General features: G+C 46.9%; 1 protein-coding gene across 4 annotated transcripts in view; it reads left to right on the top strand.

The window, feature by feature from the left end:
• The window catches only part of Ttc39c (tetratricopeptide repeat domain 39C), a 93,869-nt gene that overhangs the window by 68,802 nt on the left and 12,207 nt on the right, over window positions 1–12,860 (top strand). For all 4 annotated transcript variants that reach the window (XM_029546970.1, XM_029546971.1, XM_029546969.1 and 1 more), the window contains exon 7: window positions 9,574–9,667. In XM_029546970.1, coding sequence (XP_029402830.1) covers window positions 9,574–9,667 — 94 coding nt within the window. The remainder of the gene's footprint in view (window positions 1–9,573; window positions 9,668–12,860) is intronic.

Here is a 12,860-nt window from a genome sequence, read left to right on the forward strand (position 1 = left end):
AAGTTTTCTTCTATAATCTTGTTGAAGATATGTACTGGCCCTTTAAGTTGGGAATCTTCACTCTTCTATACCCATTATCCTTAGGTTTGGTCTTCTCATTGTGCCCTGGATTTCCTGGATGTTTTGGGTTAGGAACTTTTTGCTTTACAGTTTCTTAGACTGTTGTGTCAGTGTTTTCCAAGGTATCTTCTGCACCTGAGATTCTCACTTCTGTCTCTTGTGTTCTGTTGGTGATGCTTGCATCGATGACTCCTGATCTCTTTGCTAGGCTTCCTCACTACAGGGCTGTCTCCCTTTGTGATTTCTTTATTGTTCTTATTTCCATTTTTATATCTTGGATGGTTTTGTTCATTTTTTTCACCTGTTTTATTGTGTTTTCCTGTAATTCTTTAAGGGACTTTTGTGTTTCCTCTTTAAGGGCCTCTAGCTGTTTTACCTGTGTTCTCCTGTATTTCTTTAAGGGACTTATTTATNTCCTTCTTAAAGTCCTCTATTATCATCGTGAGAAGGGATTTTAGATCTGAATCTTGCTTTTCCAGTGTGATGGTGTATCCAGGACTTTCTGTGTTGAGAGTATTGGATTCTGATGATGCCAAGTAACCTTGGTTTCTGTTGCTTATGTTCTTATGCTTGCCTCTGCCATCTGGTTCTTGCTAGTGCTGCTTTTCCTTGCTATGTCTGACTAAAGCCTGTTCTTCCTGTGATCCTGGTTGTGTCAGAATTCCTCAGAGTTCCTCTATCTCTGTGATCCTGTGATTCTGGGATCCAGTGATCCTGTGAGATCCTGCGTGTGACAGAGCTGCTGGAAGTCTAGCTGCCTCTAGGATCCTGAGATTCTGGTATGACCAAGCTCCTGGGATCCTGGGTGTGTTAGAGTGCCTGGGAGTGGAGCTTCCTCTGGGAGGAAGCCAGTTTTGGAACTGGCTGCCTTATTTTTTTGTTTTTTAACACAGGGTTTCTCTGTGAGTTCCCATTGGCTGTCTTGGAACTTGCTCTATGGACCAGGCTAGCATCACACCCACAGAGATCTGCCTGCCTCTGCTTTCCAAGAGCTGTGATTAAAGGTGTGTGGCACCACTGCCCAGCTTCACACACCTTTATTTTAAGATAACAAAAATAACAAAATTTTAAGATTCAAAAAATAACATCCCAATTATGATTAATCTCTAAGCTATTTTACTTTATTTTGTAGCCTATAACCTGCACACATGAAGTTTCATGCATTTTACATGTAAACCTGATATTCATATGTGTTGACATAGTCTTTAGGAATAACCAGCATGCAGATAGACTATTACAGTTCCCTGGTGTCAGTAATCCATCCTTTCTGGTTGCTTGGCAGCTATTGCTGGGACATTGACCATTGTTTTCCAGTGCTGAGGTGACAGCAAGTGCTGCCACTTAAGTGATTTAGCATAGTAGTTTCTTTCTCTCCTCGCCCTCCCCTCTCCCTCCCTCCCTCTCTCCCTCCCTCTCTCCCTCCCTCTCCTCCTTTCCTCTCTCCTCTCCTCTTCTCTTCTCTTTTCTTCTCTTCTCTTCTCTTTTCTTCTTTCTTTCTTTCTTTCTTTCTTTCTTTCTTTCTTTCTTTCTTTCTTTCTTTCTTTCTTTCTTTCTTGTGTCTACAGGTATAACTCTAGAGGTATTGTTAGAACCAAAGAGTAGTAACTGCTATGTAGTTCTTGTTAAATGAAGAGAAATTCTATTTAGGCAATATGCAATTGGGTGCTCCCCACTATAGTAATTTGTACAATTTTATAAAGACAGTTTATTCTATGGTAGCAATATTCTACCCCACCCCTGTGTGCATGTGCGTGTGCATGTGCCTGTGCGTGTGTGTGTGTGTGTGTGTGGCCAGGGAATGCATTGGTATACAGATGTATATGGATCCAGAGGTTGATGTTGGCTGTTGGTCTCAATTACTTACCACCTGTTTTGAAACAGGGTCTCTCACTGAACCTGGAGCTCAAAGACTGACCTGGGTTGGTTGGCCAGTGAGCTTCTAGGCATCTCTCGTCTATACCTCCCTAGGATTTGGGTTACAGGCTTGGCTTGTACACAGTTGCTGCTGATTGAGCTCATATCCTTCTGGTTATGTGACAAGCACTTTATTGAGTCAGCCAAGTCCCCAAGTCACTTCTCTTCTGCCTCCCTTACAACCCTAGTGATGCAGGGCGAAGTGGTTTGACGATAGTATGTAAAGGAATGTGTGTGTTAGAAGGCCCAGCATTAGCAAGAAAGAATTGTTCTTCTAATTATTGTCAAACCCTGACAGAGTCCCAGTACAGTCCTCCGAACTGCAGCTTGAAGACTGGGGTGTCTCTCAACAGTGTGTGTGTGTGTGTGTGTGTGTGTGATGCCCTGGGACCTGTCCCCTCTAATGCACAAAACAACCCAGCAATGCCTTTTTGCAAAGGCAGACAAGCTGACCTAAATTCAGGGACCCAGGGTAGCCAGAATAGTCTGGAAAAAGAAGATGAAAGTTGGAAGGTTTTCTGCAGAGTAATTGAGATGGTGTGGCTCTGATGTAAGGGTCAGCCTAAGGATCAATGAGAAAGGAGCCTCCGCTTCATGATCGGCTGACTTTTGACAGGGGCACCAAGACCAATCAATGGCCAAACAAACAAAAAGCGTTGTCAGCAATTGGTGCTACAACTAAACACATGGGTGAAAGACTTTCACCTGACAGCTATTTCATCTCCTACATAAAATTCACTCACAAAGGGGCAGCTCTAAATGTAGACTCTAAAATCACACACCTCATGATGTAGGCAGTGGTTTATATACAACACCAAAAATATAGAGACTAAAAAAAGAAAAGGTGGATTGAATTACAGCTCAGTGAAACACTAGTGTCATAAACACTGAGGGGACAAAGTGACAGCCTGGATTAGGAGGAGGACTTTATAAGTTACATAGTCAAAGGAGGACTGTGTCTGGAAACAGTATTAAAACTCAGAATAAAGGGATAAATTAGTCAGTTTGAAATTGGCATCAGTTTACTATGAGCCTCAGGACCTCTCCTTGGAGTACACGTGCCCAAGAGAGGTTGGCAGTTTTGGCTGGTTTCAGTGGCAGAGCCTCTTAAGGTCACATGGCCTTCAGCGTAACCTCCATGATGGCCCACAGTTGGCCCACAGTGAATACTTGTGAAGATGCAAAGGGCAGATGAGCCTGTGAAAAGATACTTGGTATTGAAAGCCATTTAAAACTGTCCATCAAATCCAATGGAGGTAGGACTTCACACCCAACTGGCAGTGTGCAGCAACACTGCCAGAAACAGCAAGAAACAAATGTTGGTATGGCTGTGGAGAAACCAGAATCCTATTGGTTGCTGATGGGAATCCAAAGTGGGACAGCTACTCTGAAAGCACCTGAGCATGTCTTTAGAGTGTTAAGCTTCAGTTTACTACACAGCTCACCAGTTCTTGGCATATACTTAAGAGAAATGAAAACATAAATTCCATATTATTTATTATCCTTAGTAGTAAAAAAGTAGCGTCGAGGCCAGTGTCTGTCAGCAGGACAAATGAAAAGCATGTGGCATGTCCATCTGAACCTGCAGTCCAGCACAAGAAGGGAGTCAGCATGTGCTGCCTGCGGTCCATGCTGGTCCAGGGAATGCAGACATTCAGGGTGTGCAGTTAGTGATAGTCAAGATAAAGATGAGGAAACTGTTCTAAATTAAGATGGTGGTGCTTGTCCAACTGTGAGTTTACAAAGGTCCTTAGCCAGACACCTGATGACATCCTCCCATGGTGCCATTGCGTCCAGGGACCTCCTGAGGTCACTTTCCTGACTATGCCCGTCTCTGCTCACGTTTGGCCATCTGTGTCTCTGTTCTCTGTCTTCCTTGCTCATCTTGAATCCCAGTCTTCCAAGTGCTACAGCTTAGTTCATAAACCAGTGTGTTCATTGTTTCTTCACTTCTTGGCATTTTCCTGCCAATTATTTTAAATTCTTTTATGTCATCTTTAACATGAACACATTTTTTTTTCAATTTTCTGCTTTTTCTCCATCATGTCAAAAAGAAAAAAAAAGCATTCTGGTGTAGTAGATAAAGTGTTGACTGGGGAGTCCAAATGCTCAGGGACACAGTGCCAGGAAGAAGGGAGAAGCTGGAATAACCAGAAGCGTGTGTTCGCAGGCACTCAGAGCACAGTGGCTGCCCTACACGGTGCTACTTGCTAATGGCCCCGCCCTGCTTACTGTTTATGACTCCTTTGGAGAACAGATTCAGCATTCAATGCCTTTGTTTCCTTTTCCTTGTTGGTTTGTTTTTCTGTCTATTAGTGAAGGCCTCCAATATTTGTTTCAGGGTTGTTGTTGTTGTTGTTGTTGTAAGATATGGATCCAGGCTGGCCTGGAACAAGCTGTGTAACTTAGAATGACCTTGAGCTTTGGGGAGTCTCCTCTGCCTTCTGAGTGCAAGCATTGTAGATGTGTGCTACCAACGTTGGCTTATGGCGTTCTGGGGGTGGGACCCTGGCCTTCATGCATGGCAAGCAGACACTACCAATTAGGATAATGGCCTTCAAACGGTTTGTCCACACAATTTGTTAGTGTATCGTTTGTCCGACAAAAACCAGTATTGGGCCGGAGAGATGGTTTAGTGGTTAAAAAGGCTTACTGCTCCTGAAGAGGTCCTGGGTTTTGTTCCTAGCACCCGTATGGTGACTCATAACAGTGTATAACTAGGATTCAGAGGATCTGACACCTTTTCAGCCTGTGGGGCCACTGCACACATGTGGTGCACAGACACATTTAGGCAGAACACTCATACAGTAAGGTGAGAATCAGGAAATCAGTAATAACAACAGAAGGGGTTGATCTTACTCGGAGCACTGTGGCTTCCACATTGGCCTTCTCTGTGTGTCTTCTTCAGTCCCAGTTATGGATGCTACAGTTTATTTTAAAATTCAGCTGTGAGTCTTGTCTGCAGCTGAGAATGATTCTCCATCCTCAGGGCCATGGTAGGTGTTTTAATTCACCATAAAACCCACCGTAGATTAGTTTCTTGTTTTAAATTATTTTGGTGAAAAATAAGGGGTAATATATTTCTGCTATTTAAGCAAATCCCTCAAGGAATGATTAAGGTTGAGCTCGGGCTAATTTAGAGGTCACACTGGCTCTTGGGGCCATACCTTTAAGCACACACACCCCATAGAATCTTCAAGTGGTTTCTCGTGTGAGAAAGAGAGACCACTTTCTTCACACTTGTAACTTTTACAGGTGAATGGCCTTTGTTTCCAAGTGTGTATGACAGTCTGCAGGCCAGATATCTCAAAGCCCTTTCACTGAGAGTGGAGACCCAGGTTGACATGGCAGTAGACATTTTGTTCTTAGCTATTGTCTTGTGCACTGGGTAATCCAGGTAGGCGTTCTAAACCCCATAGGAGAAATAGCCAGAGCATTACCTAACCGATTCTTGCTGTGCTACAAGTTGTTTTGGTTTTGTTTTGTTTTTTAAGGCTGTGTCTATTTAGGTTTGACGACAGGTCACCCTTGTCTAGCTTAGCACATGAATCCATTCTCCTGCCTCCTTGGCTGGCCAGCTCTTGCCCCAAGGACCTGGCAAGCTACCTTCTCCATGGTGCTGTATTTATTCTCCTGTCTTCTGTTTGAAACATCTTCTACATTGTATGCTCCCCCGACACTGAGCTAAACAAAACAAGGTGTCTACAGGGCCTCTCGCCCTCTGAGGCTCTAGAAACAATCTGTTCATTGACTCTGCTACATCCAGTGGCTAACAGCAGTCCTGGGCTTGTGGTCACATACTTCTAATTTCTGCCTGTGGCCACCCCTCCTAAAGGTGCAGGTGATAATCTCCCTGCTCTTGGGCTTAATCTGTAAACACTGTCACTCAAGAAAGCTTACTTTGCAGTTAATCAGATCAGAATTTAAATGCTGGATACTTGACTAAGTTGTTTGAAAATATACCAATGTGTGCCCATCCTGGAGAGGCTTGGGGAACAGCAAGAGCTACAGTGTGGTGTCAGTGCAATTTCTTGGCTTCCATCTTCCTTTCTTGATGTCAGAGTCTTATTTCAGTCGTGTCATCATCAAGGTCTAGACCCAATTGCTGCCTGGGTGCCTTCCTGTCCTCTGGAGGCCAGTGTAGCTTTGCACTGGACATGCAGCCGGAGACAGCTTGGTTACAGTGGCCCACTCAGAAATACCCTGTGTGTGAATGTCCTGTGTCCTTAACTAGGCAACTAGAGATGCAAAGCCCACAATGCTGTGGTTCCTGTGCAAAAGAAATATATTGTAGGGAGTGAGGAGGGGAGCTGGGGAAGAACTGTTGATCTCAAGGGAATAGTTGGAGACAGGCATAAAAAGTGTGTGAGGGCCTGCACTCACTTGCACACTCATTTACACCCTCACCGTCACACTCACTGGCACACATGCCTCATGAAAGGTTTTGTCACAGAGGTGGTGTCTTAGGTGTGGTATGATTCCCCCATGGGAGCTTTGTCACATCGCCTTAAGGTCCTCACCAGCACAGGGCACATAATTTAAGCACATGAGGAATGCCTAAGTGAGAAGTCTCTTTGTGGCGCGTGTTCACTGAGGGCTTGAAGGCCACAGCCTGAGTCCTTCTGGCAACAAAATGCTGTGTCACAAGAGGGCAGTTCACTGTCAGGTGAATATTTGTGAATGAACCATTGAGCCCAGAGACTTCCTGAGTCACAGGCTGTGCTGCAGATCACCCCAGCCTCAGTGACCTTAGGGCTTCTGCAGACCTCTTCTAGGACCCTCCCCGTTGTCCCTGCCTGGCCGCTGTGTAGGGGATAGAGTTGGGAGGCAGGAGAGAGCAAACAGCAGGCATAGGAGAGAAGGGCTGGGTAAGGCTGGGTAAGAAGGCACAGCCTTGCCACTGTAGGGGGGAGGGGGAAGTGGATGGGGTGCCTGGTCCCGCAGAGCAAGGAAGGACTGTGCAGAGGCACCACCCACAGAGGCCCTGTGCTCTCCCCGGTACTGAAAGGCTCTTAATGCCTAGTTAATGAGTCTGGACCTTTTCTGACTCTTTGATGCTTTTTGAGAGTTCTTATCAAGTTCTTATAGCCTGAGGTTAGCAAACATAGAAAGAAATTTTTAATGGAAAGAAAAATCAGATGTCCAGTGGCTCCCTCTTTACCTGGGCATATGTTCCAAGACCCTCTGTGACCACTGACACCTGAGAGAGCTGAATGCTAGATCTACATTTTCCTCTGCATACTTACTCAGGCCACAATTTAATGTACACATTAGGTAAAGAACAAAAGTAAACCAGAAAAGAGTCAGCCATGCTCTGTTGTGAAAATGGCAGTGATGTGGCATTGCTGAACCCAAGTCACTCCACTCGAGTTGTCCCAGCGGTGGCCGCAGCACTCCTTGCACCAACATTCTGGGTTCTCGGATGAAAGACACACACACACTTTATATTTTAATATGCCTTAGACAGCTCAATGGCTGGGCCACTTCAGACCTCCATATGGCTGGCACACTCTCCCCAGCCTTCGCATTCCTGAGTTATTTCTTACTAAAAGCTATATTCCATCTTGGCTGCCCCGGACCCAGTCCTGCAGCCCCCTTGGTCTGAGTTTCCCAGCACCTACATGACGGCTGTGTCCTCTGTCCAGCACACTTCCAGCATGGCCTCTACGCCTTTCCCCAGCATGGCAGCTCTCCTTTTCCTGCTCTTTCTCAGTCCCTTGCCCAGGAATCCTAGTCCCACCTCTGTCTCCCTACCCAGCCTTTGGCCACTGGCAACTTTATTACCAATTCAAACCAACCAGCATCTTCCACATGAATGTGCAAATTCTCATGCAATTTTGGGGAGCAGATTAACATAATAGATGCAGCATTAGACCAAACCCACAACAATGTGGTCTCTTGTACCTCTCAAAGTATCTTCCTATACTGTATTCTGATTTTAGACAGCAGTTGACCACAGGCCACTGGGACCACAGAAAGTGGAACAGCAGATTTGGGGGGGGAGGGGGCGTGATAGGTTATCTCTCAAGCTGCTCCTGAGTAGGCAAGTTCACTGGCCCCAAGGAAGGAAGCCAGGGAAGTTGTCATGAGGGTGAGGGTAGAAAGAGAGGAAGGACAGGAGAGCTGAGAAGAGAAGGAAGAAGAGGAAGAGAGAGAGAGAGAATGAATTCAAGAAAGCATGAGCAAGTGTCTGGATTATATAGGGAAGAACCCCTGGGGCAAGGGCAGCCCCGCCCTGGACTGGAAAATTCAAGGTTGAGAGCAGGGTATGCCAGTTCAGGACTGAGGTTGATGAGAGAACTGGTGGCCAGATCTGCATTGATATGTAAAATATTCACTTCCGCCCCTTGTCCTGGGTCCAAACTAAAACAGGGAGAGCTCTACAACCAGAAATAAGTAAAACTGACATCTGGGGGTGGCAGGTTCTGCAGTGGTGGGCAGATGTTCACATTGCAAATGGAGTCTGGGGCCTCAGAGGGTTCTGAGTGCTGAGATGCGGCCAACGACCAGAAGCAAACGAACGCCAGTGTTGAGTTAAAATCCAACCATCCATTGTCCAGTTGAACAGCGGGACCAGATAGGGCAAGGCTTACTGGTAGTGGCTTCAATGGTTATTCTTCTTGACCGCAACTAAATATTTACCAGAAGACAGAATATGGTCCTTGTGCCTGTTGAATGAGCCTGGTAACAAAGAACTAGATTGGTGGACAGTTATAATACAACGAAGTCTACATACATGCATGCAGAGAGACTAGTATGAACGATGGGGTGAGCTGGCAACATCACTGTCTAAGCTGGGCTTTGAGGTGTATAACTGCAGCCTCGGCTACTTGGGAAGGACAGCTGGAGTCAGGATCATGGGATTGAAGCCAGTATGGACCACACAGTGGAACTGCCTTAGTTGCTGTGAAGAGGCACCATGACCATGGCAACTCTTATAAAAGAAAACATTTGATTGGGGCTGGCTTACAGTTGAGAGTCCTTTGTCATCATGGCAGGAAACATGGTGGCATGCAGGCAGACATGGTGCTGGAGGAGCTGAGAGTTCACATCTGGATCCACAGGTAGCAGGCAGAGACAGCTACTGGGCCTGGCTTGAGCTTCTGAAACCTCAAAACCCACCCCCTAGTGTCACGCTTCCTCCAAGGCCACACCTCCAATAATGCCACTCCCTGTGAGTCTATGGGAGTCATTTTCATTCAAACCACCACAGGGACCCTGTATCACAAAACAAAAAAAAGAAGGAGAGACTGATGGGCTGCCTGGAGAGCCAAGGCACTTGTGCCCAAGCCTGCAGACTTGAGTTCAAGCCCTCTGGACCTCATGGTAGAAAAGCAGCTTCCATAGATTGTCCTCTGACCTCCACAAGTGTGCTGGCTGTGTCATGCATGTGCACACACATAAAGTAAGTAGAAAATAGTTTTTAAAAAGGAGTTAATGTGCTAGGTTAATCTCACGTAAAGCAAAATGGCCCTTAAACAGCTTTCCTGTATGGCTGGCGTGGTCTGTTGAAAATCGGGGCTCAGGAGAAAGCTGGTCGTGATTTCAGTGTTGATGCCAGGTCGTAGCCAGTCACCCTGCTTTTCTTTTTCTCTTTAGTGTCAAATCAACAGTGCCTTGACTTCCTTCCACACTGCTCTGGAGCTGGCTGTGGACCAGAGAGAGATCCAGCACGTCTGCCTGTATGAAATTGGTAACTATAAGAATGGAACATGTCTGTCTGTGTGAAGTCGGTAACCAGGGGAGTCCAGCACGTCTGTCTGTGTGAAGTCGGTAATCTGCTGGCTCTTGTGTTCAAGCAGGTGTAGAAATTTTTAATTCTGACCCTTTGGTTCCTAGATAAAAAGCACACACAAAGCCTGTATGTTTACAGTGAGCCTTAAACAGCACAAGAGCTGGGCAGCTGCTTCCCCTCCATGCTGTCAGAATCCACTTCCTATCGATAACCCCGAGTTAACTTACTCCCTGCTAGGCCTAGGCTGCTCTTAACTCCAGTGGCCACCTAACCCATGGCAGCTTCTCCTTCTTCCTCCTGCACATTCTTCTCCTCATGGTCCTCCTTCAACCCCAAACCTGTGAAACCTATGCCTCTTCTGCCTGGCTATTGGCTGTTGGCATCTTTATTTCCCAATCAGAAATAACTTGGGGGCAGGGTCCGTCACCAGTGGGCATCTTCTCTGCTGCCCTTTTCTCCTCTGGGAAGACACTGCCCTGTACACTGAGGATCCAGTCACTCTAGCATACGCACTAAGGCTTGTCTCGCTGGTACTCACTCCTCCTCGCTACCGTTTTTTTGATTTGGGGACAACAGGCAGTATGGGGTGGATTACTCCAGTACAAGTTAAAATTCAAGGCTCAAGGCTCTCGAGAAGTAGTGCCTCGGAGGAGCTGGAGCCTAGGTCATCTAGTCGGTTTCCAGACCTTCTGCGCCTCTGATGCCAAGGGAGGGACTGTGTGTTCTACTTAGACTTCTTTTTTTCTTTTTTGTCAACTTGACCCAAGCCTTCGTCAGATTGGCTGTGGGCAAGTCTGTGGGGGGCATTTTCTTGGTTAATGATTGACGTAGGTAGGTCTGGCCCATTGTGGGCAAGCCAATAAGAGTGTCCCTCCATGGCCTCTGTTCCAGTTCCTGTCTACAGGGTCCTGCCCTGGTTATCCTCAGTGGTGGAATACGATCAGGATCTATGAACCATATAAATGCTTTCCTCCCCAAGATGAGAGATCTTACCTGTAAACCACACCTAAAAACACAACCTCAGCGCAGCCCCTGAAGACCAGACCCCAGCCTCCCAGCCATTCCTATTACAGCACAGCTGGAGACTGCGGGTTTGAGGTTTCAAAAGCTCACCCACCTGTGAAAACAGGAGAGACTTGGTACTTAAGAAAGGGGCCCAGACAGAACTTAGCATATCTGTGCTTCCACGAAGACTTGGTTACACCATCCCTAAGTCACATGCTTTTCTGGTAACATAATCCTCATATAATTTTAACCAAGCTGTTTTGGTCATTGTTGTATCCCAGGAACAGAAGACAAACTAAGGCACAGTGCCAGCAGGTCACATCCAGGTGGGAACAGGTCGTTGGCAAGTGAAAGGCCCTCCCGGTCAGCTTTGTGTCTTACGGGGACATGGACACAGGAGAGTGTCTGCCTAGGATCCCCTCATCTCTCAGGTTGTTACTGAGAGCTTCTCTGGCTGCCTGCCTGCGCTCTGCTCTGACCCTGGCACTTGAGAGATTTCAGAATCCTTTACGTAACCACCCCTCCATTTGCTGGGAAGAGCAAATACAACTTTGGGCTTGGAATATAAACAAAATGCTGGCCCAGTGTGTCAGAGATGAGAAATGGAGGGTAGACCAAGAAGAAAGGATGATGGGTTGGTGGGAACCAGTGAGAGTTGTGTTGACAGGGAAGAGAAGCAGAGCAGATAACACCTGTCAGACGGTCCCTAGCGCCCTGTCACTCGCCTCGCCTCCTGCAGACACACGTGTTTATGGAAAGCATGAGGGAAAAGATAGGGAATTATCCAGCAAGTGATGGACGCTGTGTGGTGATACCTGTTACAGTTCAGTGAGAAGGTGGAGTATAGTCCAGCAGAGAAATGTGTTTCTGTATATTCTAAACGCTGCTGGAGGTCTGTGTGGTGGCTATGCTGTTGAGCAAAGTTTCAAAGGACCGGAATTTCAAAGCCTAGGTTGGACAGTGTTTTCTACTCTGCCACTTCAAGGTGAGTGGCCAGAGCAAACTAGGAGCCCACAGGCCTAGGATTCAATGACTCAGGAGTTAAGTGTGTCCATGATTGAGGAGGGCAGACTCCCGGGTAAGGTGCCGGCCACTGCCTTGCTTAGCAGTTACCATCTGCCTCTGTTTCCAAGTGAATTCAAGTCTTGCACTGATGTCTCTCACACAGTGAGCATGTTACCCCACACTCTCAGCCTAAAATGTGTCAAGACTGTGTCTTGAAGAATCAGACTGTCCTTTTCCTGGAGGGCATTCCCCCACCTCCACTAGTTCAAATGACAAGTCTGAGGTGATACAACTTCTTAGTGACATGCCTGATAATGTTCTTTTGTCCTTGTGGTGGGGTGGTGTTTGTGGTCTGCCTGTTTGTTCTGGTTTTCTGCCCCTGCAATCCTGCCTCAGCCCCAAAGGTCCTAAGATTCCAAGCCTGGCTCATAAGTTTCTTTTTATAGAGGCAGTATTCTATGGAAGATTGATGGACCCCCACCACAGTGCTCCCGCTGTAGGCGTGAGGACCAGCACAGGCTGCCATGCATGCACACACTGGGGCTCAAGTCACCCACCGGGAATAAGCCTCTGCAGCCTCCAGCATACAGGCGGGTGGGGTGGAGGGGTGGGTCTGTCTGTCCTCTCACACCGTACAGAACACAGGAGGGGTGGGTCTGTCTGTCCTCTCACACCACACAGAACACAGGATTTCTCACTCCCGTGAGTGCTGTTCAGAGGCAGGTGCAAGTGTCTAGTCACACCAAGTCCTGTCTACACTGCCCTGCTGCCCCTCCCGCCCCTCCTGCCCCTCCAGTCCCTGCCGCTCCTCCTGCCTCTGCTTCACCTATACTGCTCTTACAGGGTCAGGAAGTGAGTTGGGTCTCTCTAGAAATCACATCTTCCTTTCATTGTTCTCCATGGGTTGTCTTTGAGTCAACACTGAAAGTATTTACAGGGAACAGTAATTCCTTCAAAAGTGCTCACCACCTCAGAGTTGGTATACTGAGCTCAGTACCTTAGGGCAGATGTACTGAGATCACTACCTTATAGCTGGTGTACTGAGCTAACTACCTTATGGCAGGCTTACTGAGCTCACTACCTTATGGCAGGCTTACTGAGCTCACTACCTTAGGGCAGGTGTACTGAGCTCACTACCTTA

Source organism: Mus pahari, chromosome 15, assembly GCF_900095145.1.
Source record: "Mus pahari chromosome 15, PAHARI_EIJ_v1.1, whole genome shotgun sequence".
Classification (NCBI taxonomy): Eukaryota; Metazoa; Chordata; class Mammalia; order Rodentia; family Muridae; genus Mus; species Mus pahari.